At 42.0% G+C, this 25,621-nt stretch overlaps 1 protein-coding gene across 1 annotated transcript; it reads right to left on the reverse strand.

Moving 5' to 3' along the window:
* Positions 1–724: 724 nt before the first annotated feature.
* On the reverse strand, positions 725–24,332 carry SAR1B (secretion associated Ras related GTPase 1B). The gene is made up of 7 exons (XM_028528545.2): positions 24,176–24,332; positions 14,391–14,466; positions 12,681–12,800; positions 9,252–9,317; positions 7,603–7,706; positions 6,426–6,557; positions 725–4,350 (listed from the first exon to the last, which is right to left on the reverse strand). The coding sequence occupies exons 2-7, from the start codon at positions 14,446–14,448 to the stop codon at positions 4,234–4,236; spliced, it is 597 nt and encodes a 198-aa protein (XP_028384346.1). The 5' UTR covers positions 14,449–14,466; positions 24,176–24,332; the 3' UTR covers positions 725–4,233.
* Positions 24,333–25,621: the final 1,289 nt, after the last annotated feature.

Raw genomic sequence — 25,621 nt, forward strand, 5'->3', positions numbered from 1 at the left:
CAGGGATCGTTGTGTCCCGGTGTGGGGTAGGGGGGAGTGTGAGGGTTCAGGACTGGAGACGTGGTTTTGACAAAATCCCTGTCACTTTGCACTTTGCACGGAGGGACAGTCCCGCATTACAAGGACTTGTTCTTTTTCACTATTTGGTTACAACGCCCTAATCTGCCTTTCGAAAGAAGGGCAATGACAGAAATAACCAGAAGCATCAACAGGGAGCTTTGAGAATTTAGTCTTTCACTGAAGATTTATTGTTTTCTGAATCCATACTTACATCAAAATATAGCAAAGGCTTAGAGAAAACCTCTAATTTCCTATTCACTTTAAATTAAGGAATTTATATTTGCTACTCACTACTTTTCATGCTTTCTTGGAGATTTTTTTTTTTTTGGATCTTCACCAACTTTTAAATATGTTTAAGATGATCCAAACATTATCCACTAAAGAAAATGAACACAAGACCTTTTGAGAGACTTCCTTTATATTAGCTAGTATCAGTGCACTACAGTAAAAAGTTATTTGGCAATGAATTCTTGCAAACTTCAGTCATGTATGTGACTGACAAGGCTGAAACGCCACACTGCCACACACCACTTACAGTCTACAAAATGTGAACTTTTCTCCCAAATCTCTCAAATCATGTCAAGTAAGAAGTATACTGTTTGTTTTAATCCTCACCAGAGGATATGTTTATTTGTTTTAGAGAGAGAGAGAGAAAACACTGATGTAAAAGTATAGTTTTTAATGGCGGGACTCAGGAAGATGCTGGATTTTGAATGTGGTTGGTCAAACTATTTTTGCAGAAGGCAAGCAGCACCATCATCAGCACAGCGAGGACCCTGTCGTAGTGACTCACGAGGCGCTACATCCTGGAAAGCACTGTAGAGAAGTGTGAGCCGGCTGAAAACTAAGCCGAAGAGACAACGTTCTGCTCAGATGTTGTGAACCACAGCACAGGTGCGGGGTGCACAGGCACACGGAACTGGAATTTAGATCTGTGCGGCAGTGTCTGAATTCACGCGTGTTTGGCGCTCAAGGACACTGGGTTAACTGAGCTGCGGTAAAGAATGTTTTTCATACACAGTGGCCCCCCCGCTCGTATCCGCAGCTTCACTTTCTGAGGTTTCAGTTACCAGTGGTCAACCATGATCTAAAAATATTATATAGAAAACTCCAAAAATAAAAAATCCACAAATTTTAAACTGCACTCCACTCTGAGGACAGCACCGTGATGAACCCTCACGCCGCCCGCTCCGTTGCACCCGAGACGTGAGTCGTCCCTCCGTCCAGCGAGTCCACTCTGTACACACCACCTGCCTGTTGGTCACTCAGCAGCTGGCACAAGTGAGGGTCAGCGCCCGGGCCCCACTGACCCTCTTTTATTTAACAACGGCCCCGGAGCACCGGAGTAACGGTGCTGGCATGTGGATATGCCAAAGAGGGCCACAGAGTGCTTCCTTAAAGCGAAATGCTGTGTCTGTATTGCGAAAACAAAACAAACACAGCACAGAGGGCTCAGCACCGTCTGGGGTTGCAAGCACCCGGCGGTCTCGGAACTTGTCTCTGTGGGGTCAGGGGCATGACTGTGCTTTAAGAAGTGTCTGTGCCCTGATTCAGAAAGTGCTGTACTCTCCATTCTAAAAAGACTGAGGTAAAGACAACTGGAATCTATCAGTTTAACCAGTTACCCCAAAATAAAATTAACAGTAGTCATTGAAATAGGTGTGGGGTTAAGAATCTCTTTAGAAATACAAAAGTGGACTAAGACTTTGTACTTTTAGTTTTGGAATTAAGATTTTAAAACATCTTTTGGACGGCGCCCAGTGTATAAGGAACCAAACCTTCCCCTGCGTACGAGTGTTAACAAGCCCATTTTCCCACCTTGCAGCGGAGGCACAACATTAATCTGCACCCCCAACAGGGCCATCCATCTTCCCACAAGGCCCCCCCCCCTCGGCGCGCACACGCGCACAGGCCCACGCAGAGTGCCTTCCCCAGTCCCCCAGGTGCTGCACCACTCCCTGCCGCCCTCCTGAGCACCAGGGCTCGGGGTGAGTGCCCGAGGAGCCTCGGAGCTGGAGCGCGGCCCCTGGCTGGGACGCTGCAGGTCTGTGTCCCTGGCGTTCGAAGGACAGATGTGGCTGCTACATGCAGCTCTTTTTCTAGGGGTTCAGGCCACACATCAACGGGAAAACACCCACAGTTTAGGTATGGCCCACAAAGTGGCTCTGAATTTCTTTGATCCCAGAGTCAGAACCAGAAAGAAAATTCTGGAGCAAGGTGGTTTGTACCAGAAAGCATTGCTCCCCCCCTGGGGAAACCAGTAAGCTTCTGCCTTTATACCAATTTACGAGACAAACAGTTGACTTCTGAAGCATCACAATAGATCTTAGGAAATAATACTTGAACTGAAGAAACATACCGTCAACAAGAGGCAGTCACCTTCAGTAAGGTCTAGTTTTGTGTGGTCAGGGCATCAGAAGTGAGGACCTTAACCATATCAGGCCAAATAAACCCAACCTACTTCTCCCATGGTGCTACTAATGTTTCTAAGCAGGGAGGAAGCTTTTATTTTCTCTTGGAAGGAAGCTGAAAGTAAAATAGAATAGCCAAAGTACTACACCCACGGATCACGTTCAGAAAGTCCCTTCTGGTCAGGACCCTCAGTCCTTGTCCGCTCCTACCTCCCATCGCTGACGAGAGGACACGAGAAACTGATCTGGACAACGGCTACAGAAAACACTAATTTTAATATTTAAATTATCCTTGATGGCATTGGAACAATATATCCTCAATGTAATTGGTTAAATACACTGTAAAATCTTGGCCTATAACCAACAGAGAAATCTTAAGCTTGAGAGTCTTTAAAGATACATACTTGGCACTTATCTTTCATCTGATTTTACTAATTAGGGGGATCTTAAATGGAAAAAGGACTCAGTGTCTTAGGAAATTAGAATGCATTAAAAAGCTGGCCACACTTTTGTTGGTGAGGCTGTCAGCGAGGCTCGCGAACACGATCACATGACCAGTGTCACCTCTAAAAATAAAAGCCTTTGTGCCACACTGTGAGCAGCTGGCTGAGAGCGACTGAGGAAAAGGACAATGAAACACAAGCATTCGTTTTCTTTCCAACAAGTAAAATATGGCGAAGGATGCAAACGTGGTTTAGGGCAGGAGCAAACCCCTGCAACCTGCAGGACTGCTGCAGCAGGACAGGCTCCGCTTCCCCTCGGGTCCACAGGCCACACGAGGACCCACGGTCACTTGCCCTGGAAAGTGCCATGAACTGTGAACGTGGGGAGTCTGGTGCCTGTCACCACGTTTGGTGACGAGGCACAGAGGACCAGCGCACTTCAGAAAGAGACAACAGGAACGCAGCGACAGGGGCCTCTGCTGCAGCAGGCGCGGTGTTTTCCTCCAGAAGCAGTCCCATGGGGGCTGGGCCATGGACCCCCGTGGTGCTGGGGACGGTAGTGTTGCTGCAAAAATGTACCGGATCAGAGAGAAATGTGGTGTGAGGGACAACCAAGCACAGCCCGTCTCCTGGCAAGTGCGGACGTCTCCAGGGCTGGAACACTGCTCTAAGCATCCTGAAGCAGAGCTCTTTCTCGACAACCTCCTCACATGTATGATGTAAATACTCCAAGTTTCGGAGCATGCTGGCTAGGTAAGACACTAAAACGGAACATCTGTCCAGCAGCGATGCCAAACATGAGGGTCTGTTTTATTGCATGACGTTTGCATAAGAAAAAATACCGAAACCTGTAAGGCATCATGCAATCATCAATAAGCTAATTATTAACTGTACACTCCAGGTAGGTGAGTGTATATAATCTAAAATTGAAAAACTAGTTCCAAAAAGTACATAAAAATTTAACATGATGAGCTTTTAATTGTGGTTTATATTTGTAGTTTCATATTGTTAAAAACTGCTTCAAATGTCCTGCTGGGAAACTGCTCTTTATAAATGGTGCTGGGGGGCATGTCAGATTACAAAGAGTAAAAACTAAGTATCTTCGTGGAATTAGAAAGCTAACATTGTGATAGTCAAACTTATTTGAATTGGATTTCAATTCTCATTCAAATTAAGTCGATATAATATTAATAATCTAAAAAATATCTGTTTTCTAACCAATGAAAGTCTATTGAATTCAAGTTATGCATGGTCAGCAATCAAATCTCAGAGCAGGCCTGTGTGGCGGTGAGGCTGGACCGGGGCTGCGGCGGGGGCCGTTAATCGATGTACTGGGCCATCCAGCGGAAGCCTTCTCCGTAGCCTTGCCGTTTGAGCACACTGCACATGAAGACTTCTAAGGGCCGGGCGTTCAGTTCTTTCAGAGGCACGTTGCCCTGGAAGAGAAGACAGACGTCATGCTGGAGACCCCTCATGAAACAAAAGCTCCGTTCCCCAGGAGAGGGGCAGTTCGCATGTCTCAGAACAACAGGTGACGGAGATGAAGCCGTGGCTGGTACCTGCGTCCTCTCGTTTTGCTTTAGGACAGATGGGACAGAGGTCGGCCTGTGAGGCACACAGAATGCAAACACTTTGACTGGCTTGGAAAAAGTTCAAGTTACTCAAACCAGCTTCACAAATATTAAGGATGAATATTCTCTGAGTCAAGGTTTTATGACAAAACAAGGTATTTCCTAAAATTAATATGGAACTGAGTTACTAAAAGTCCCTCTCCCAAACAAATACTAGTAGAAATGAATGCAAAAAATGCATCTTTTTAAAGCATACATTCAGAAAACACTAACACACTCCTCTGCCCAAGTTTACTTATGTTCTATTTTTGTCTCTAGTGAGTTCAGGGCCTTAACACTGAACTGGGGGCCTAAATACACTACTGGTATGTTTAAGCATTCAAGCATGTTATTTGGTAGTGAATTCTGAAAATTTATTAAATTAATTTATTTTTAGAGAGGGAAGGGAGGGAGAAAGAGAGAGAGAGAGAGAAACATCAGTGTGCGGTTGCTGGGGGTCATGGCCTGCAACCCAGGCATGTACCCTGACTGGGAATTGAACCTGCGACACTTTGGTTCGCAGCCTGCGCTCAATCCACTGAGCTACGCCAGCCAGGGCTTGAAAATTTATTTTTAAAAAAATTTGAAAGCTTTCATTTAGTTTCCTATAAACATATGCTTTGACATTTTTATCACCAAGAGAAGGTCTCATTCAGTGGTAGAAAGAAAGCAAGTGAGGACATTAAAAAAGGCCAAAACATTTCAATGACAGGCATTTTTACTTAAATGTGGGTGGTATACAATGTTATATTAGTTCTACTAATGTCAGGTGTACAATATAGTAATTCAACATTTGTATACCTCACAATGTGGTCCCCCCACTAATTCTAGTCATCATCTGTCACCATGTAAACTTATCACAATATTATTGGCTTGTTCCTCTTCACCTTTTTCACCCAATCCCCTGCCCCTCGCCCTCAGCAACCATCCCTTTGGTGTCTGTTTCTGTGACTGTTTTTGCTTTGTTTTGTTTGTTCGTTTTGTTTTGTTTTTTAGATTCCACATAGGAGTATTTGTCTCACTCTGATTCACTTGGCACAGTGGCCTCTAGGTTCATGTTTTTGCAAATGGCGAAATTTCTTTTCTAATTTCTACCTAACACACACACACACTGAAAACAGGAGTGTATATATCTTTCCTAATTAGTGTTTTCAACTAATTCAGATAAATACCCAGAAGTGGACTTGCTGGGTCATACTGTAGTTCTACTTTTAATTTTTTGAGGAACCTCCATACTGCTTTCCACAGAGGCTGCACCATCAGCAGTGCTCAAGGGTTCCCTTTTCTCCACATCCTTGCCAACACATGTTATTAACTTTTTCTTAAAATTAAAAAAAAAAGATTTTATTTATTTTTAGAGAGTGGAAGGAAGGGAGAAAGAGAGGGAAACATCAACGTGTGGTTGCCTATTGCATGCCCCCTACTAGTAACCTGGCCTGCAACACAGGCATGTGCCCTGACTGGGAATCGAACCAGCAGCCCTTTGGTTTGCAGGCTGGTACTCAATCCACTGAGCCACACCAGCCAGGGCTATTTGTTAACTTTTTGATAATAAGCCATTGTCAAAATGGCTGGTATGCCAGCCATTTTGACTGGTATGCGTGTGGTTTTGATGTGCATTTCCCTAATGATTAGTTATGTTCAGTAAATTATAGTTTTTAAGAAAAAAGATAATGGGCTTTTGTAGTTGGACAATAGCAATGTATAAACACATTTTGTTGTACACATGAAACTAATATAATGTTATATGTCAATTATACCTTAATTTAAAAAAAAATGAAGGCAGGCTGTACCAATTAGACTAATAACATGATTACTGTTAGGGGTTGAAATAAACTATTGCAGAAGATAAAAATATACTGTTGAATGAAATATTCATACTTGTCAAACTTTTTTTTTACCTTTCCTGTCGTCTGACCGTATAAACCAAACATCTCTCGTAACCGCTCTTCACTGATGGCTTCAGGTCTGTCGATCTTATTCCCAAAGATCAGTATAGGCACATTAGCAATGGTCTCATCTGTCATTAGTGACTGGAAACAATCAACACAGAAAGAAACACAAAATGTCAGCATGAAACCCTCCCAAGGACTGTTCTGACAAGACAACAAATGGGCACGAAGGACTCGTTCCCCGTCACAATGTGCCAGTTTTGCCAACTTTCTTTGGCAAACTCTTCCTCTGTTGAAAGTGAGCTCGGTGAACCACCAGCTCCATTTTTCCGTCTCTCTAAGGCTCCTTCTGTAGATGCTCGCATTGCTTGCTCTGTGCATCGGGAGGTACAGGGACCAGAGCCAAGGCCTTGAAAATGGGCAGACTGGTTTCATTTCTAGTTCTGCTGCTTCCAAGCTGGGAGATCTTGGACAAGTAGGTCTCTCTGAGATTCAAACAGAGTTTAGAGTAGCAGCACCTACGTTATGGAGGTGCTTTGAGAATTAGGATTAAATGAGGTGCTATACGTTGTGTATGGCATCAGGTGGCAACTCAGCAACTCCCTGACCCTGTTTCATGACCACAGAGCCTACCTGGACTTTTTACACGAACAAGAATCTGTGTGCCTGTTCTGGGCAGAGGCGTGGGTAGGCCAACCTTCAGTCAAATCATGGGCCTACTCTCTCTGAGGCCCTAGAAGTAGCACTAGCCTTGCCTGCTGCTCCTGAGCCCCTTTTAGAAGCATCTGATCCAGGGGAAGTAGCTACACACAGCCCTGCTCATTCCTGGCAGAGGTGACTAAGACAGTCTGTTACACCATTTCCAAGTTCTAGCCAACTCCTTAAGAAGCTGGCATCCTAGTATGACCAGGACTCAAGATCAAGCCACTCCAGGAATGGAACGACATGACATGCACTCCGGGGGCACACTGCACAGAGGGAGTGCAAGCCTTCAAGAAGGAAGTCTGCGTCGGCACTTCCTCAGCAGCTGCTCCCTCTGCATCCTAAGTAGTCACCGAGCTCCACCGACTGCCAGGAGGTACACTGGAGACCGCAGAAAAGCTGCGCCCTGACACCGAGATTGCCAACCTATTTTCTCAGGCTTCCTAGCCATTCGACTGTGTTTCATTATAATCATTTAACTTACATCAAGTTCTTCTTTTGATTCTAACAGCCTTTCATGGTCTGCACAATCCACCAGAAATACAATGCCATTGATAGCAGGAAGGTAGTTTTTCCACACTCTTCGAGCTAACAAAAACAATCAGGAGTTAGATTTCATTTGCTGGTCAAAGCTAGCAGGTGGTCTGATGCAAGTCCGATAAGATACCAAGTGTAACACCCCTTAGCTGCTGCTCCTTCACTATCTACTCGAGTTAGTCTTTTACCCAGTGTTGTCAAGTTCTCTCCGGAAGGAGAAATGTCAGGCTTTCCTTGACTGTGGGCAACTCAACACTTTACTCTGCCCCATATCCCATCTGTTACCAATGGACAACGATGCTTGTTAAGTTCATTGGAGAACTGCTACTATTTTCCTTTGCATATTCGTTTTTTGACATTTCTAGCTTATCAGTTTTTTTGTTTTTGCCAATGGTAAATTTGGAGTCAGTGGCAGAAGGAAATTAGTACCAGGTGTAGACTTAAGTTAAAATAATAAAAACAAACTGTTCCATTCATAACAGAACTTAAAGTCTATAGCACCATTAGGGTAGTTATTTCCATGGCATTCTTTTCTAGAGGAGAAAAGAGTTTTTGGGATACCTCAGAGAGGAAAAGACCTTTTTTCTCTGACTTCAGTATTATGACATATCTTAAAAACAATATAGAAACGAAGTCTCAGATGAGCTCCAATAGGATCTAATTCCCTCTAAGTATTATATTCCAGAAATTACTTTATGTGTATTTCATAAATTACTTTATGAAATTACTTTATGCGTATTTCAAACAATCATTATATCTCAGATGTGCTTTCATTAACCACATCACTTAAAATCTTTTCCACTATTTCTCACGAGGTTTTTAGAAGGCCCACCAACTTTGTACCATTCTTCATTTGTGAATTACTATGTGCTGGATACCACCAAATCCTTTTGCAGATAGAAAAAATGAATAGGGTTTCAGTCCCAGCAAGTTTGGGAGAGGAGATAAGACAGTTATCCCAAACTTGTAGACATGCACACAGGCGCCCTCGGAGCTGTGGAAGTGTAGAAGGGAGCGCTCCCAGCTGCATGCAGCTCGTCGGGGAAGGTAGCAGCCCTCGCCCTTGGCCCTAAGACGGGTCACTCATGTGCAGATGGGGTGGCATGAGCAAAAGCACAGAGGTGGGAGAACACTGGGAGGGTTCGGTTTGGCTGGAGTAAAGAGAATGGAAAGGGGAACAGTAGGAAATAAAGACATGAAAAGTAAACTGGAATTGGATCGTAGAGATCCCAAATGCCAGATCTGAGTCTGGCCTTTAATTTGTAGGTGAAGACTTAGCCAGTGAAGGTTTTTCATACAGAGCAGTGACAGTCACTGCGTGCTGGGACAGTGAGTGAGAGGCGGGTTAGCGCAGAGAGAGAATGGAGGCTGTTTGACTCGCTTGCTTCACACCAAGAGCACCTCCAACTTAAACTGACACGGAGTTTCATGAAAAATCACCCTTTACCTTTAAAACATTTATCTGGGGGTAATAATTCCTAAATGTTAAGTCTACTTTGGCCTTGTTTGAGCAGAAGGAGACTTCATGCACTGGAACATCACGGTCACCTTTTCATTAGTTAAAATAAAGCCACTGTAAGAGGAATAGAATCTTACCTTGAACATGTCCTCCCAAATCAAAAGTTGTAAAGGTCATGCCAGCAATGGTTAATTCTTCTGAAGCTAAATAATAAAAAAATATATTTTTATAACACAAAAATCAGAAATCCATTCATGGCATATATTGCTTAATGTTTGATTTATTTTAATGGCAATTAAGGTCAAACCAAACATTCAGGAACTAATAAAGGAATTCTTGTCGGACTTAGGTGTACTCCAGTTCACAGTGACCCCGTGCCACCAGTGAAGGGGACGTTTAGTGCTAGCGCTCACTGCCTACCACAGATCCACCACTCACGTATCTTTCCTTCCCCGTTTCTCCTGTTGGAAACCTTCATCTATTCAGACAATTATTTTTTGTGAATTCAAGTGACTCTTCCAACCTAACAGCTTTTCCTGCAAGTCGAGTTGGCTTAAACGATACAGGTAAAATACACGGTGTTCTCTCATGGCTGTCAAATTTTACAGGGGACAGTCTTTAATGACAAACACAAGGATAACAAAAGACAGTTGGCCATTATTTCTTCAAATATTTTTTCCGCTCCCTACCTTCTCCTCCTGGGACTTCAAGAATGGGTCTGCTAGATGGCTTGGTATTGTCCCACAGTGACCGAGGCTCTGTTCATTTGTTTGTCAGTCATTTTTCCCTCTGTGCTTCATCTTCTGTTTCTATTGCACTGACTTAAGTTCACTGGCCTTTCCTTCTGCAGTTCTGGCACTAGTTTGCTGTTAATCCCATCCAGGGAAAATTCCATTTCAGATATTCTATTTTTTTATTTCTGGACGTTCCATTTGGTTCTTTTATATCTTTCATTTCTCTCATTATGTTCATGTTTTCCTTAAATACTTGAGCACATTCAGAACAGCTCTTTTAACTTTCTTATCTGCAAATTCCATCATTTTTGTCACTTCTGGATCTGTTTCTACTGATTAATTTTTCTCCTGGGTATGGATTATACTTTTCTGCTTTTTTGCATGTCTAGTAATTTTTTGATTGGATGGTGGATTTTGTTATATTCTGTTGAAGAAAGTGGCCTTCATTCTGACAGGCAGTTAAACTGACCGCAGATCAGTTTTTAAGCTTTGTTAGGGCAGATCCAAAGTAGCCTTTACTTTGAGGCTACTTTAACCCATTACTAAGGTCTGATCCTTTTGGAGTTTCTACCAAATGTCCTGTGCATTCAACCAGATCTCTCCATTCTGGCTGATGGGAACACGAATGACTCCTGGGGCTGTGTGAGCACTAGGAACTATTTGGCTAACATCTCCATTTAACCTTTCCTCCAGAAACTGTTCTTTGGCCACGTGGAGTTTTACCCCTATGCACGCACAGATTGGTGTTCAGCCACAAAAAGTCCTGGAGTTCTTTCTTTACAGAGCTCCTTCCTCTCTGGCACTCTTGCCCAGCAAATGCTAGTCACCTCTGCCTCTCCAAATGCTGGTCTCTGTCTCCTCAACTTGGCAAGACTTCTGGGTTATGTTTGGGTGTCCACTCCCTGCACCGTGGTCTGAAATGATCTCCTGTGGTAAAGCTTGACTAAAGAAGGGTTTGCTTTCCTTCTCTCGGGAGTCACATATGCTCGCTGTTGTCCCACATCTGAAAACAGCTGTAGTATAGATTTTTGTCCAGTTTCCTAGTTGTTTACAGTGGGAAGGTAATTCCAGACTCTGTTACTCCCTCATGGCCAAAAGCAGAAGTCTCCTACAATACAATGAAAGGTTCAGTGTAATTGTTTACTACTCAGTAACTGCTGAGGCCCCAGAGTAGTTTATCTTGTTAAAAATTCTGCACATAGTGTGCCAACTGAATAAATAGTTAATGCATTTGTGGGCAAAGTGTGTTCCTTTCCATAAGGAAAAGATAATGCTTGGATGTGGTTTTCAAACTTCCTCTATGGTTATACTCCCTGCTTTATTTAAAAAGTCCCAGTGTGATTAACTAAGATACGGAACACTGTTAACATCCCAGGAGGCTTCCTCTAGCCCCTTCCCAGGCAGTCCCTGCCTCCACTCCCAGATACAACTACTGATCTGAATTCAGTCACCACAGGTTAGTTTGGCCTGTTCTCTAATTTCATATAAATAGGACCATAGAGTATGTAATTTTCTTGTAACCAGCTTCTTCCATGCAGTATAATGTGCATCAGTGGTTTATTCCTCTTTCATATTGACTAGAATTCCACTGTTTACCCATTCTTTTTTGATGAACTTCTGAGCTGTTTCCAGTTTCTGGCTATAACAAATAAAGCTAGTATAAACATTCTTGTACAAGGATTCTGGTGAACATGTGTTTTCACTTCTCTCAAATAAATACCTAGTAGGGGAACTGCCAGATCACAAGGCAGATATATGTTACTTTATTCACGTATACTTTTGGTTAACTGAGAGATATGAACTGAAGCAAACGTGAGCGCAGGAAGGCTGAGACAGCAACTGTTTCGTGCCCCTGCTTTCACCCCTGGCACTCAGAGCGACGTCTGACATAAAGCAGGTGCTCGGTAGGTGTTTGTCGAATAGACACGAGAGAGCAACATCAAAAAACTAAAATGTGACTTACACCTAAGATAGTCTCTTCCAATGCTGCTGTTTTGCAGACAATTTTACAAACTCAATTTCACCATGATCAATTTCACCATGATCGATTTCCTTGAACAGTACTGTGCTTGTATCACAATCTTATTTGCCAAGCCCCACTCTCTCCTCCTAATATAAAAAAAGATTTGTAAATTTTATGAAATCTTCCTTTCCCAACTTCACTAATAGTTTTATACATAAAATGGTACTTTGTTCTATCCTGTTCTCACTCCTTATTCTTTGATTATTTACTGAACCATATAATTATCATATTATCTATTTTTTGGTCCAGTTCTCAATGTTACACTCATTATTAACACCACACTCATTATTCTATAATCAATCTGTGGATTAAATTGTCTTTAAACTCAGCGTCTACTTGACTCATAGTCTTTTCAACAAAGTGAGATTCCAGTTATTGATAAGTTTCTTCGGAATAACTTTGTCAGTTTAACTTTACTTTTTCAAAAGGTGCCTATTACACAACCTCATATACAGGATGGTATGTGTTAAGTCATTATTCATGCAAACAAGGCTATGGTGACTTATGCAGCCTCAGAGACATCTGGTTGGACAGGCCTCAATTACATCACAGTCCCTGAGACAATAACTTTTTCATTCCTCTAGCCGAAGAAGGATGTACTAACTGATAAGAACATATGAGTATTGTTTCAAGATTTAAATATATTCCCTGGGAATTGGGTCACCTACTATTTACTATTTAAAAACAGGTCAAATAACCTGATTATAATTTATCCACCAAAAAAACCCCCAAAACAAAAACAGTTTTGGTTGGCATCTATGAATCAGTATCACAGACAAGTATCCCACTGCATGGGAGAGGGTGCTTACTGGGATGTAGTGTTGGGACGTGCTGGCCGAGTCTGTCATCTTTTAGCATGTGCAGCAAGGTTGTTTTTCCCGCATTATCCAGTCCGAGAAATACCAATTTACCAGTTTTCTTATATAATCCTGCAGAGAGAGCTATGATTAGTCAAAGTAACATCTGACACAAGTTGTCCAAATAAAATGACCTTCAGTAAAAGTACATTACCAGTTTAGTTATTTAGATACTTTCCCTAATTACTCTAGATTTTTGATAAAGAAACACCTTTTTAGCCCTGACTGGTATGGCTCAGTTGGCTGGGCCTTGTTCTGTGGGAAGAACGGTCACTGGTTTGATTCTGGTCAGGGCACACGCCTAGGTTGCAGGTTAGGTCCCCAGTTGGGGCATGTGCAAGAGACAACCAATTAATGTTTCTCTCCCTTTTCTTTCTCCCTCCTTTCCCCTCTCTCTAAAATTAAGCAAAGTGTTTTTTTAAAAAAGAAAAATAAGAAACACCTTTTGAACTTTTAAGACTTTATAAACTGGCATGAATAAGCTTGGATTTGTGACCTAGTTTTAGTTTTGAAGAGCTATTTTAAATGTATTATAATTTGGGAATTCAAATAATTATAAAACTAAACTTATCTGTAGTGCCAAAATGGCATCCCTTTGACAATTTGGGGGAAAATATATGTGTCTTCTACTAGAGAAACATTCATAAAGTAGTTGAAATCATGTACTTGTGAAGTTAGATCAAAAGAAAAATTAAAGCAAATTTGATGGATGAAATTAGGTATTTTGACAAAAATCAGTGAGTATTTCAGTGAAAGTTTGGTTCATTGTCAAATTTTCCTTAGAATAAGGTTAAACCATTCACATGATTTCATAAAACTAAGAAAAAACAACAAAAAAGCACATAATTTCAGATGTAACAACTAAGCATTGATAAAGTGATAAAAAAGACAGCAGTGACCCAATTGTAGTAGATGGGCATTTACTGCAAAATTCCACATTGACTTTTATAATTTTTCTTCAAAGACTTTTTGTTTTTAAGAGCAGTTTTAGGTTTACAACAAAATCGACAGAAAGGCAAAAACTCCCCATATACCCCCTGTCCCCACATATTATCAATGTCACTCACCAAAGTGATATCTTTTCAACCAAGGATGAACCTCTACTGATGTATCATAATCATCCAAAGTTTACCTGAGGGCTCACTCTTGGTGGTGTACACTCTGTGTTTGGACAAAGGTATGATGGCACACCTTTGTCATTACACCTCTATAATGTCACTATAATATGATACAAAGAACTTTCAATCCCCTGAAAATCATCTGTGCTCTGCCTGTTCACCCTGCCCCAACCCCACCCCCGCTGTCCGGCAACCTCTGACTGTTTTTGTCTCCATGCTTTTGCCTTTCCTAGCATGTCATGTAGTTGAAATCTCATAGTATGTAGTCCTTTCAGACTGGCTTCTTTCACTTAGTAACATGCACTTAAGAGTCCTTCATGTCTTTTCGTGGCTTAATAGCCCATTTCTTTCTTAAAAAAAAAAAAGATTTTTATTCCATATTTTTATGGAGAGGAAGAAAGAGATACAATAGATCATTAAACATGTTTGTACAACTGCAAAGCCCACACTCGTAACTACTGGGTATATTATAAAGTGGCTCTAGACAAATCAGTATTTTTATACAAGTAGGCTTAAATGGATAATAGAAATGGGCCAACATTACCTAAAAACTGTAGCACACTGCTGAAACCGCTGTAAATCCAGTCAAATATAAAGGACATATCCAAATCTTACAGGGTCTGGAAAACAAAAGTGTTCGAATTCAGTAATCAGCATTACATGCCAATATATACTAAATACCAACACTAAGTAAGTAACCCTATAACAACCTTACTGCAAAGAATTAAACACTCTTATCCAGGCTGGTCTAACCTCATCTACACTGATGCATAAAAACCAAAATGCCATTAAAATACCAAGGAGAGACCACTTTTTGTCCTTCCGAGGAACGAACATGAAGAAGAACTATAATGGCCAGGACGATAAAAGGTGTGGTGAAAGAGGCATCATTAGAGACAGTATAAATTTCTACAAATATTTCTCAAAACCAATTTGGCAATAATATATCTGTTGATACCATTTGACCCAAGAGTTCTACTTTTACAAATTGTCCTAGATATGGAAAAGCTTTACATATAAAGATGTGTATCAAAGTGTTACATAAGAAAATTTTGGAGATAATCTAGTTCAAATTAAGTTAATTGTCATATGTATGACCTATGGAATATTTACCAAAATGATGGAGTCGGGGAGGAAGAGCAGGAAGAAGAAAAAGAAGAGAAGAAAATGGATGATAAAATGGATAACGAAGTTTCAAAGGCTAGTTATACCTAAAGGAGTAAAACCCCTTTTTCGATTTCTTTTGGTCTTTTGGAGCAGCTGGAACGAAGTGGTTAACTTCTGGCTTTATCTTTTTGCATGCTTCAAATTTTAGTTATATCACTGAATGCTTAAAAAGATCTTAAATCACAGTAGAAAATGCAGTGTGTAGTTCAACTCAGCATTTGATTGACATTGTGCTTGATAAACTAATAGTGCTAATATGGAAATTAAGAGAAAAAAGCCTCTTGAGAAAAGATCACGTACTGTATATAAAAGTATACTTTCAGGCCAATAAAGTTCATTTTCTATAGCCAAACAAAAAAAAATCAGGCCCAAAACTTGGACCAAATCCAAAAAGCCAACGGGCTGCACTACCACTGACGTTCTTTGGACAGAGCGTGGCACACAGCACTGCTTCTCTCTGCCCGCTTCTCATTCCCGCGGGCTGCCAGTTAGACACGGCCGGGCCAACAAACCAGAATTCCTAGAGGGTATGGCGTTAAGAGACTGCATCACCTGAGAGTAGGAGACAGAGAACAGAGACAGCCTCCCCCCATTCTGTGCAGGCCTAGCAGTGTTGACCAGGAGATGCTCTGGGTCCTGGAAACAGCCTCTCACCCTCACTTGAACCAGCATGAGCAGAATTTTGTTCCTGCAGCAAGATGGCTCCTGGTTAAGACAGTGACTGGTAAATTATGAAGTTTCATGTGTCAGGATCACAAGAATGAGATCTACAACAGCAACTTACATATACAAAAGTCTAATAGTTCTTGTTTTACTCCAGTTGAAATTATACCTCCTTTTACTATTATTCTACACGTAGAAATCGAAAATTGTAGGTGGTTGTCTGTCGGAAAAAGTCCAGCCATTGTTAATATAACAAGAACGGTTGGCGAGACAGCGACGTAACCTAGCAGCCAAGGAGAGTAGACTGGAATGTGCATGCCTGAACAATGATGACTTCACTGTACTAGGCAGTGGGGATGGTACATGCCACTGTGTACCGTGTGGCTGGAACATTCAAAATGACTGAGTGAGTAGAGCAACAAATCGGCATCAAATTTTGTGTTAAGCTTGAACATTCCTCCACCCAAACTATTTGGATGATTCAGAAGACCGTAGCTATGGGTAACTGGTGACCAGTAGCTTCTTCACAACACACCTGCTCATGCATCATGTTCATACAGTGTTTTTTGGAGAAACATCAAATCACCTAGGTGACTTAGCCCCACTACAGACCAGAATTGGCACCCTGTGACTTCTGGATTTTCCCAAAATTAAAGTCACCTTTGACAAGGAAGAGATTTCAGACCATCAGTGAGATTCAGGAAAATACAATGGGGTAGCTGATGGCAACTGGGAGAACTGTGTGAGGTCCCAAGGTGCCTACTTGGAAGAGGACTGAGGCATCATTGTCCTGTGTACAATGTCTCTTGTATCTTCTTCGGTAAATGCCTCTGTTTTTCATAGTACATGGCTGGGTACCTTCTGGACATACGTATGCTCACAAGTCTTTCTTGTCTCTAAATCTCCACAGTCCGTTCCCATGGTTCTATGGCGACAAGGAGCAACTAAGGAAAAGTTTCTTGCATGATGTTTGGCCCAAATCCTGAAGACTGAGTAAGAGTTTGCTAAAAGTTTGTGAAGGTTATATCATGTGCAGAGGTGCAAAATTAAATGGGGGCAGCAAAAAGTCAGGTATCATTAGACAATATGATTGAGGTTAAACCTGAAAACTGAGAATAAAAATCAATGGGTCCTAATTAGTGAGGCAGAAGCCAAAGTGATAAACAAATGTGAGACAAATCTAGGTATTTGGTCTTCATGTTTGCCATACACACACACACACACGAAACAATACAGAATCCCTGACTGGTGTGGCTCAGTGGGTTGGACGTCATCCCATAAAGCAAAAGGTCACTGGTTTGATTTCTGGTCAGGGCACATGCCTGGGTTGCGGGTCCGGTCCCAGTTGGAAGAAATACCACAACGATGTTTCTCTCCCTCCCTCCCTCCCTCCCTTTCCCTCTCTCTTAAAATAAATAAATAGAATCTGAAAACAAAATAAACAAAAGGATACAAAATCAATCTTTCATTTAATATCACAAAGCAAAACAGACAAAAAACAGCTACCCCTTATTGAAACCCCATAAGAATTATAGTCTAATTCAGGAGTGTCAAACTCATTTTCACCGGGGGCCACATCAGCCTCTCTGTTGCCTTCAAAGGGCGAATGTAATTTAGGACTGTATAAATGTAACTGCTCCTTAACTAGGGACAAGGAGCTCAGCACTGCCGCCCTGTAGAAACAAGGTGCCAGGCCGAATAAAACAAGGTGGAGGCCAGATTTAGCCCACAGGCCTTGTGTTTGCACCTGTGGCCTAGAGGCTATGAGCAGGGGCCCTGGAGTCAAGACGTCACCACTTACTGTCTGCCCGAGGCAAGTTACTTCACTTTCTTCACCTGTAAAGTGGGGAAAAGAGTAGCTACCTAAGGACGGTTGTTATGAAGATTAAATAAATTACTGTTACACATCCGGCATGGAGTAAGCATTCACTATTAGCTGCTGTTACTGTTATTTCTTCTACTACGTGGCCCACAGTGCTAGGTACTTTATATACATGTGTCACCACTAACCACCCCAACAACCTTTCAAAGTAAACACATTACTATTCCCATTTTACAGAAAAGGAAACAAGCAAAACAAAAATTCAACTGTTAATGATTGACACATCACAGTTTCAAACCTGGGTCTTTCTGACTTCCAAGTCCATACCCTTGCCCATGTAGCAACACTAAAACTTACAACAAATAGATTTAAAGGTCAAATTTGCTTAAAGTATTATGTACCATTTTTTAATCTCTTCAGCTCACGACTCTGACTGACACGTAACCCTTCTTCTCCCTCCCATTCCACACCCAGGTACCAACTTCTGTGGAGGAGTCTCAAACTTTCTTTGATTCCCACAGGAGTCTCTGAGTTGAGAGCCTTACATCACATTCCTAAACTGCTATCTTAACCTCAAAATTTGTTTCTACCCATTTGTATACACCCTCAAGAATGGCTTCAACAAAATGTCATCTTGGGCCCAGACCGGTATGGCTCAGTTGGTTGGAGTACTATCCCATAAACCGAAAGGTTTCGAGGGGTTTGATTCCTGGTCAGAGCACATGCCTGTGTTGCAGGTTCGGTACCCGGTTGAGGGGTGCATGAGAGGCAGCCAGTCAGTGTTTCTCTCCCTTCCTCTCTCCCTCCCCTCTCTCTAACATCAATAAGCATGTCCTCGGGTGAGGGTTTTAAAAAAAGTCATCTTGGAACGGGCCAGTGTGGTTCAGTTGTTTGCAGCGCCGTAACCAAGGGCTACAAATTTGATTCCATGTCAGGGCACACGCCTAGGCTGTGGTTCAGTCCCCGGTCTGGGCACTCGTGACCCTTGGTCTGGCTGCATGTGGGGGGCAACCAATTAGTGTTTCTCTCTCTCAAATCGATGTTAGTCTCTCTCCCTTCCCCTCTCCCTAAAAAGCGTCCTTGGGTGGGGATTAAAAAGAAAAGTCATCTTGGACTTGACTTTTTGCACAGTCAGGGTGGCTCTAACTCCCCGTTTGCTGAGGACAGTCTCAGCAGCTATCTCAGTGTAATTATTAATACCGCCTCTTTTCACTATCAAAATTGGTCCTGATTTTGGTGTAAAATTATGTGGTCACCCCATACATGTGGATAGAGAGCCACTGGAGAGTTGTAAGCTGAAAAATGATTCAGTCAAACTCCTAGTCCATTATTCCAGAACTGCCACCGTCTTCCTTCCAAGCTTAGTACATATTACTTCCCTACTTGTAGCTTTTCCTGGGCCAAAGTAAACCACTTGCTACTCACCGCTGGTGACCTATATTTTACCACCTTAAAGCCTCTATGCATTGTCCTTCCCAACATCAGAATATTCTCCCACCACCTCTGCCTAAAGCCCTCCTGCCTTTAAGCACCACTCAAAGGCTACAGAAGTGAGCCATCACCCAAGATGGTCTCTAAAGGACAGATGGGGTGGAAGAGCCAGCGGAACCCCTGAAGGGTTGAACTACAAGAGGCAGTGGCAAACTGGAAAGGAATTAAGTGAATACCATCATATACAGCTGCAGAGATGTCATGGCTGGCTTTGGTGACAAGGAGACAACTGTTGAGAACATGAACAGCCCAAGGTGGTGCTGCAGGACAGGAGAGCCTATCTCCACAATTCATTAACTATGTGACCCTGAACCAGTTACAAGTTTCTTCTGCAAAATCTCTCGGGCTGTTGTAAAGACCACATGAGATACAATGCACAAAGTCAGTATTTAATACTTGGTTGCTGTTTTTAAGAAATGGATGAGATGGAGGTTAATAGATACAGGCAGTGAGGAGAGATTTCTCTTTCAGAATGGTCTAAGTGAAATGAGGGAGATGAGATTTTCTTCTTAAGGAAGGGTGAGGCTCAAGTATGTTGATAAACTGAAGGGAAGAGGTTAAAGATGGGAGAGAAGGAGAAGGAAGGAGTTAACCAAAAAGGGCAAAGTTTCAAGAGCCTGGACTGAGAGCACAGCGCTTCCTCCAAGATTACAGGAAGGGGCAGGGAATGTACAGTGGAGCTGGCAGGAAGCTGACTCCCAGAGGGAAGAAGGGGTGTAGAGAAATTAAAACCGCCAGAGCAGTGCCAACCTGCACTGATTTCCAATCCCTGCCCCACTCCTCCCCACCCTCACTCTCCAGCAATGCCTAACTTTAGAGAACACTGAGTAAAAGAGAATTAGGGACTTTCAGAATAGAAACTTAAAAAAAAGAGAGAGAGAAAAGGCCTGGCTGGTGTGGCTCAGTGGACTGAGCACTGACCTGTAAACCAAAGGGTCGCTGGTTCGATTCCCAGTTAAGGCCTGGGTTGTGGGCCAGGTCCCCAGTTGAGGGTGAGTGAGAAGCAACTACACATCGATGTTTCTCTCCCTCTCTTTCTCTCTGCTTTCCCTTCTCTCTAATAACTAAATAAAATCTTAAAAGAAAAAAAAAGACAACAGGAATTTGAAAGTATGAGTGAGATGTGAGAATATGATCTGATCCGAGTTCAGGCTGGGTGGACAAAGGTATAAGGCAGACGGTGCATGGGACGGGGATCAACAGTGGGGTTCTCACAGCACAGAACTGGGGAGGCCTTTAGTGGGAAAGCAGGCCCAGATGCAGTAGAAGAGTGAGGGAAGTGAAAGGTGGGCCACAGCTGTGCTAGCAAAGTGGGGGAGAAGGTGGGGTTCGAGAATTCAAGAGAGGATGAAGTCCAGGTAGTGGCAAGCTCCAAGGCCTGGTGCTGGCATAGAGAGCTGAGGAGAGCTGGGGGGAAAGATGGAGAAGCCAAACCATAGGATTCGCTGTCCACGCTGATGGGCAGTGGGATCACCTAGAAGAAGAGAGGGCTCTGCTACAGAACCCAAGACTGAATCAAGTAGCCAAGTTCTCACTAAAGAGGGCTTTGGTAGATGGGAGCTATAAGGAGGGTAGAATGGGGTAAAACTCGAAGGAAAAAGGGTTTTTTGTTTTTCCATAAGGATGGTGGCTATTTGCTGCTGTAAAATTTGTCCCCGGAGAAATAATGTGATAACCTATATTGGGAAACTCTGCTTTAAAAGATAATGAGATACTTATATTTCTATAAACTTGTGGTTTCCAAGAACATTAAAACAAGCTAGGAGCTTTCATTAGTCATTTTAAAATAGAGGTAAAAATGCCCAACTAAGAATAAAAGTTACTTAGCCACAAACAGATACCTGAGCCCTGAGAACAGGTTACACAACACCATGAACACCCTATTAAGACATGTGAAGAGCAAAGGTCAAGAACAAGGAAACACATACACGTCAGCAGATTTATTTATTGCATGGACACCAAACAGGAAAAGGCCCTATGCAGGTTAGAAAAGTGATCTGCTCAAGTAACATGAAAATCAGTGCTAAGGGTGTAATGGCACAGAGCCTCTCGGGTTAAAAATAACTTCTCAAAGCCTCGTTCCATTAAGCTTATATGGATAATTCCATTGGTGTGAAATGTCCACAAAGGGCAAATCCTTACAGTGAATAGATGAGTGTTTTTCAGGAGGGGAAGGGGCAGCCAGCAGTGACTGCTACTGAGTCCAGGTCTCTTCTAAGGGTGATGAAATACATGTTCTGGGGTCACACGGTGGTGGTGGCCGCACAACACTGTGAGTGCACGGAGGGCCCTGCACTGGGGTTATAGGGTGAATTTATGACACATGATCTCAGTAAAGCCATTATAAAAAAATCAAAGTCAAATTTACACATTTACATGACCTTTTAATATTTACAACAAGTGTATATAAGTAATTAGGCAGAACCAGTTAGGTATGTACTTTAAGGGAAAAAATACACATAACACAACAGGATACAGATACTCCAGAAAGCACAGCTGGGGGAAACTAAAAGTTAGGGTAGTCTAAATACAATGGATACGATATCAGAGTGGATTATACAATTGATAATAAGTTGGAAAGTAAATAACGGTAGAGCTGAGGTAAAATGGATACAGTACAAATTCTAGAATTTAAAAAATATAGATTTAATGTGTGTCTTTTGAAGTATCAATACTATTATTTCATTCTTGGAAAATCACTCCCCTTGGGCCCCAGTTTCCTCCTACATATAATAAGAACACCATCTGCTTTACAGAGTGGTAAGAAGGATTAAATATGATAGTGCACTTGAAAACACCTTGAATAGTATACAATATAAGGTAGTTTAACTCATTCAGACTACATTCAATGAACAAAACTTTAAATGTAAATTTTCAAATTAACTTCAACATTAACAACTTTTAGTATGAAAAAATTTGCAATGATATTCTGATTTTACTTTAAACAACACTGTCATTGACTGGCTCCAGAATAGGCACTAGACTAGTTTCTTTACACTCCAAGTTAAAAAAAAAAAGTTTCACTAGAAGAGATTAATCATAATTTTCTACATAACTGTATCAGATTTACGACTAAAACATGTACAAAATCTGTAAGATGGGTATACTATCTGTAAGCTAATTTAGGAATTATACACATCTCTCTCTTGAACTGAAATACTAGAAATATAAAGAAGGCCAAAATCTGGCCCTGGCTGGGCAGCTCAGTTGGTTAGAGTGTCCTTCCTATACTCCAAGGTTGCAGGTTCAATCCCAGGTCAGAGCACATGAGAGAATTAACCAACAAATGCATAAATAAATGGAACAACAAACTGATGTTTCTCTGTCTCCCTCTCCCTTTCTCTCTCTCTAAAAAAAAAAAAAAAAAAAATCAGTAAATAAAAATGTTTTTAAAAAGAGGCCAAAAACTCTCCCTGACCATGTTTTGCAGAATTTCAGCAAGGCCCTGTGCAGATGGTAACCATGTTCAATGTCTCAAGACACTGCTGCTTTATATTCTCCCCTAAAATTGTTAGATTTCCTTCCTACGGCCTTTAAAGCTTTGAAGCAGTGATGAACATAAACTCAAGAAAACATTTTAGTACTGAATGCATAGTACTCACAATAATGGAACAAGACCTTTTGGCTCACATAGTTAACAATTAACAACAAGTACTCAAGTTTCCAATGGGGAAAATGGCACTCCATTGAAAAATGGTTAAACCGTTGACAAAAAGAAATAGTAGGATTTTTTTAAGAGGGAAAAAAAACTATGTTATGAAAAAAGCTGTGAGTCTGAGTACTGAACTTGCTTATACTAAATTAACAAAATGAAAATTGACATAAGCAACGACAAATTCGATCCTTTAAATACTTTTAATTGAAGCTTTAAAAGCTATGCACAAGGAATAGAAACTTTTCAACACTGCGATTTGAAAATGATTTGCTTAGTAATGTTTTGCAGAAATAATCTAAATGAGTTTCAGCCAAGAGAAGAGGGTGGAGAAATAATGAATCATTACTATAGAATTTTGATTTGTAAGCTTCCAATGACATGGCAGTGACTTTTATTTCTGATAGCCTAATCTTTTGACTCAATTCTTGCTTGAAATGCAGGGAAAAGAAAGTTAAATGTACCTTATTTAAACTGCTAATCTTCACAATTATTGAAAACACTCTTTTAACATTTCTAAAATAAAGACAATACCTTCCTTTTCTGCAAACTCAAGAAATGCCCATGAACTACATAATCTTAAAGTTTTTAAAGTTCAAAATATTTTGGTGACAAATGCAAATCCACTGAGCAATATTACATATATTACAAATTGCTTTGATAATCACCATTAATCATTGACAAACTGTAAGTCTTCCTTTACTCCTCATCTGTGAAATAGAAGTGATACTACCACCTTCCTTAGTGGATTGTTGTATGTGTAGGGCCTTACACACAGTCAGTGTTCCTTTCTTTTTCTTTCATTTGTTTCAATGTGACTTACTCTTAACTCATACTTAACACTGGACACAGAACATTCTTCAGAGTAAGACATGTAGTAATACAAATCTTGATATAAAAACATGCCAATGATACTGGTCTTAATTTTTCAAGATAAAAGGATTTCGATCTTCACCTGATTTTGCCCCATGTACCAAATACCGTAAATTTCTGACGAGTGTGGTTCTTTTAGCCAACGGTGTCAGAGTTTTCGCTGCTGTCAAAACAAATTTCTGTCTTGTTGTAAAATCTTGGAACAATTTACAAATCATTACAGCTTTCCCCGGTAGTGTATCTTTTCCCTGCTAAAATGGAAGTTGGCTATGGGAAGACACCAACTGGGGGACCTGAAAACAACACACCATGTCACAGACTCTCGAGCTGTCAAAGGTTCCCACCGCCCTCACCTCGCCTGGAGAGGAAACTGAGGCCGAGGGGAAGAAAGGGCTTGCCTGCAGTTTAGAGTCACCTCGTTCTTCCTGAAATAACCCGCCGATGGACAGCAGCCGTGTCCTGCCCAGAGGACCATCACAGTGGCCCCGCACATCAGAAAAGGAACCCATCCTGCCTCGCGCCGCCTGATTCCGGGGCGGAAAAGGGGCGCCCCTCCGTGGGCGGCGAGGCTGGATGGGCCCAGGCCCCCCAAAAGTGCGCCTGCCTAGAGATCTACAGCTGCTGCCCGCCGGTTCTCCCGGGAGGAGAGGCCGTCACTCACCTTCGACTGGAGAGAATGCAATTCCTTAGTTTGGCTTCGAAACCGAACCTCAAAGCGCGGTGGCTGATGGCTGCCAGGGCCCAGCTCGCGTCAGCTCCTTCCCGACCGGCAGGGTGCTTCACTCGTGATTGTCCGCTGGCCTGCGGCACCGCCCCGCCGAAGTTCCGCCTCGAAAGGGTTCCGCCGCCAAACCCCAGGCTGAGCACGCCCCTGTGGATGGGGGAGTGCCTCCCTGCAGCCTGGCCTCCCCACACTGGGCCAAAGGGGCTGCAAGGGCCAATGGGCCTAAGCAGAGAGGGAAATACCAGTCTCTAACTTGGGGAAATGATCCATGACATCATTTTTAAAGAATACACTTTTAAAGTATACCTGTTTCTTGAATCCACAAGTGATTTACAAAATGTAGCTAAGTGCCAGGCAATACATTGGATGCTGGATATAGGGCTTTAACAAGACTGTCTTGGCTCTGCAGTTCATTGCCTATAGATTAGTGTTCTGGTACCTTCCTTGAATGTGTGTAAAATGGGAATATTTGGGTGCCTTGCATGGAAGGTGAGATGACAGCGCTCCTAAGATTGATCTTGTGACAAGGTCCAAACTTGTATCTTTATATAAATTTATTTGAGCCAAACAGGATACAACCAGAAGCAAGTTCTCAACAGACTGATGAAAAAATGCTTTCTAGAATGACAGTTCAGAGTTTCTTTCCTGAATTTGGAATTAAGAAGGGAACATAAGGAAGATTAAATGAAGGTGGGAGAAAGCAAGGTGGGGGTTGGATTACAGGGTGGTTAACAAGATTCTGTGCTCCCTTGAGGGTGATTATGCCTCCTAGTTGTCTGAAAGAAAAAGGATTACTCTGGCGTTTTAAAAGTGTGTTAACCTAGATATACAAGAACAATGGAGAGCAAACAAAATGCTTTTGCTTGCATAAGGCAAAGAGTAAACCTTATACTAAAGAGGTTATGTGCCTGGGACATGACTACCCCCCATGACCTTCCCAGTTAGGAATTTATGATTACATCACCCTATGAAATTACTTTCAGTAAAACCCCTTTTTTATCCAAACTTTCAAGCCTAAGATTCTAAGTTATGAGAACAGAGGGAAGAGCTGTTTGGAGACGAAATCACATTATTCAACAGATTGCCAACAAGGCCTGTAACTGGCTCTGATGGAGTTTCCCCTTTCTGCTCGTCTCAGGAAATGCCTCACTCTATGCCTCCTCCCTTCCCACTCACCATTCCTTCTGCCAGAAAGGTTTCTCTAGGCTTCTCTCCACCTAGCGAACTCCTGAACACTATTCAGCTCTCAGCACAGACAGTCCTCTCTCATCTAAACCTCTCTCTCAGACTTGGTCAAGTCTTATTTTACAGATTTCCCTAGCACCTGGACAACTTTCCTCATCCTTGAATTTATAATTGTATATCTAAGTACAGTCATACCCC

The sequence above is a fragment of the Phyllostomus discolor genome, chromosome 13 (assembly GCF_004126475.2).
Source record: "Phyllostomus discolor isolate MPI-MPIP mPhyDis1 chromosome 13, mPhyDis1.pri.v3, whole genome shotgun sequence".
Taxonomy (NCBI): Eukaryota; Metazoa; Chordata; class Mammalia; order Chiroptera; family Phyllostomidae; genus Phyllostomus; species Phyllostomus discolor.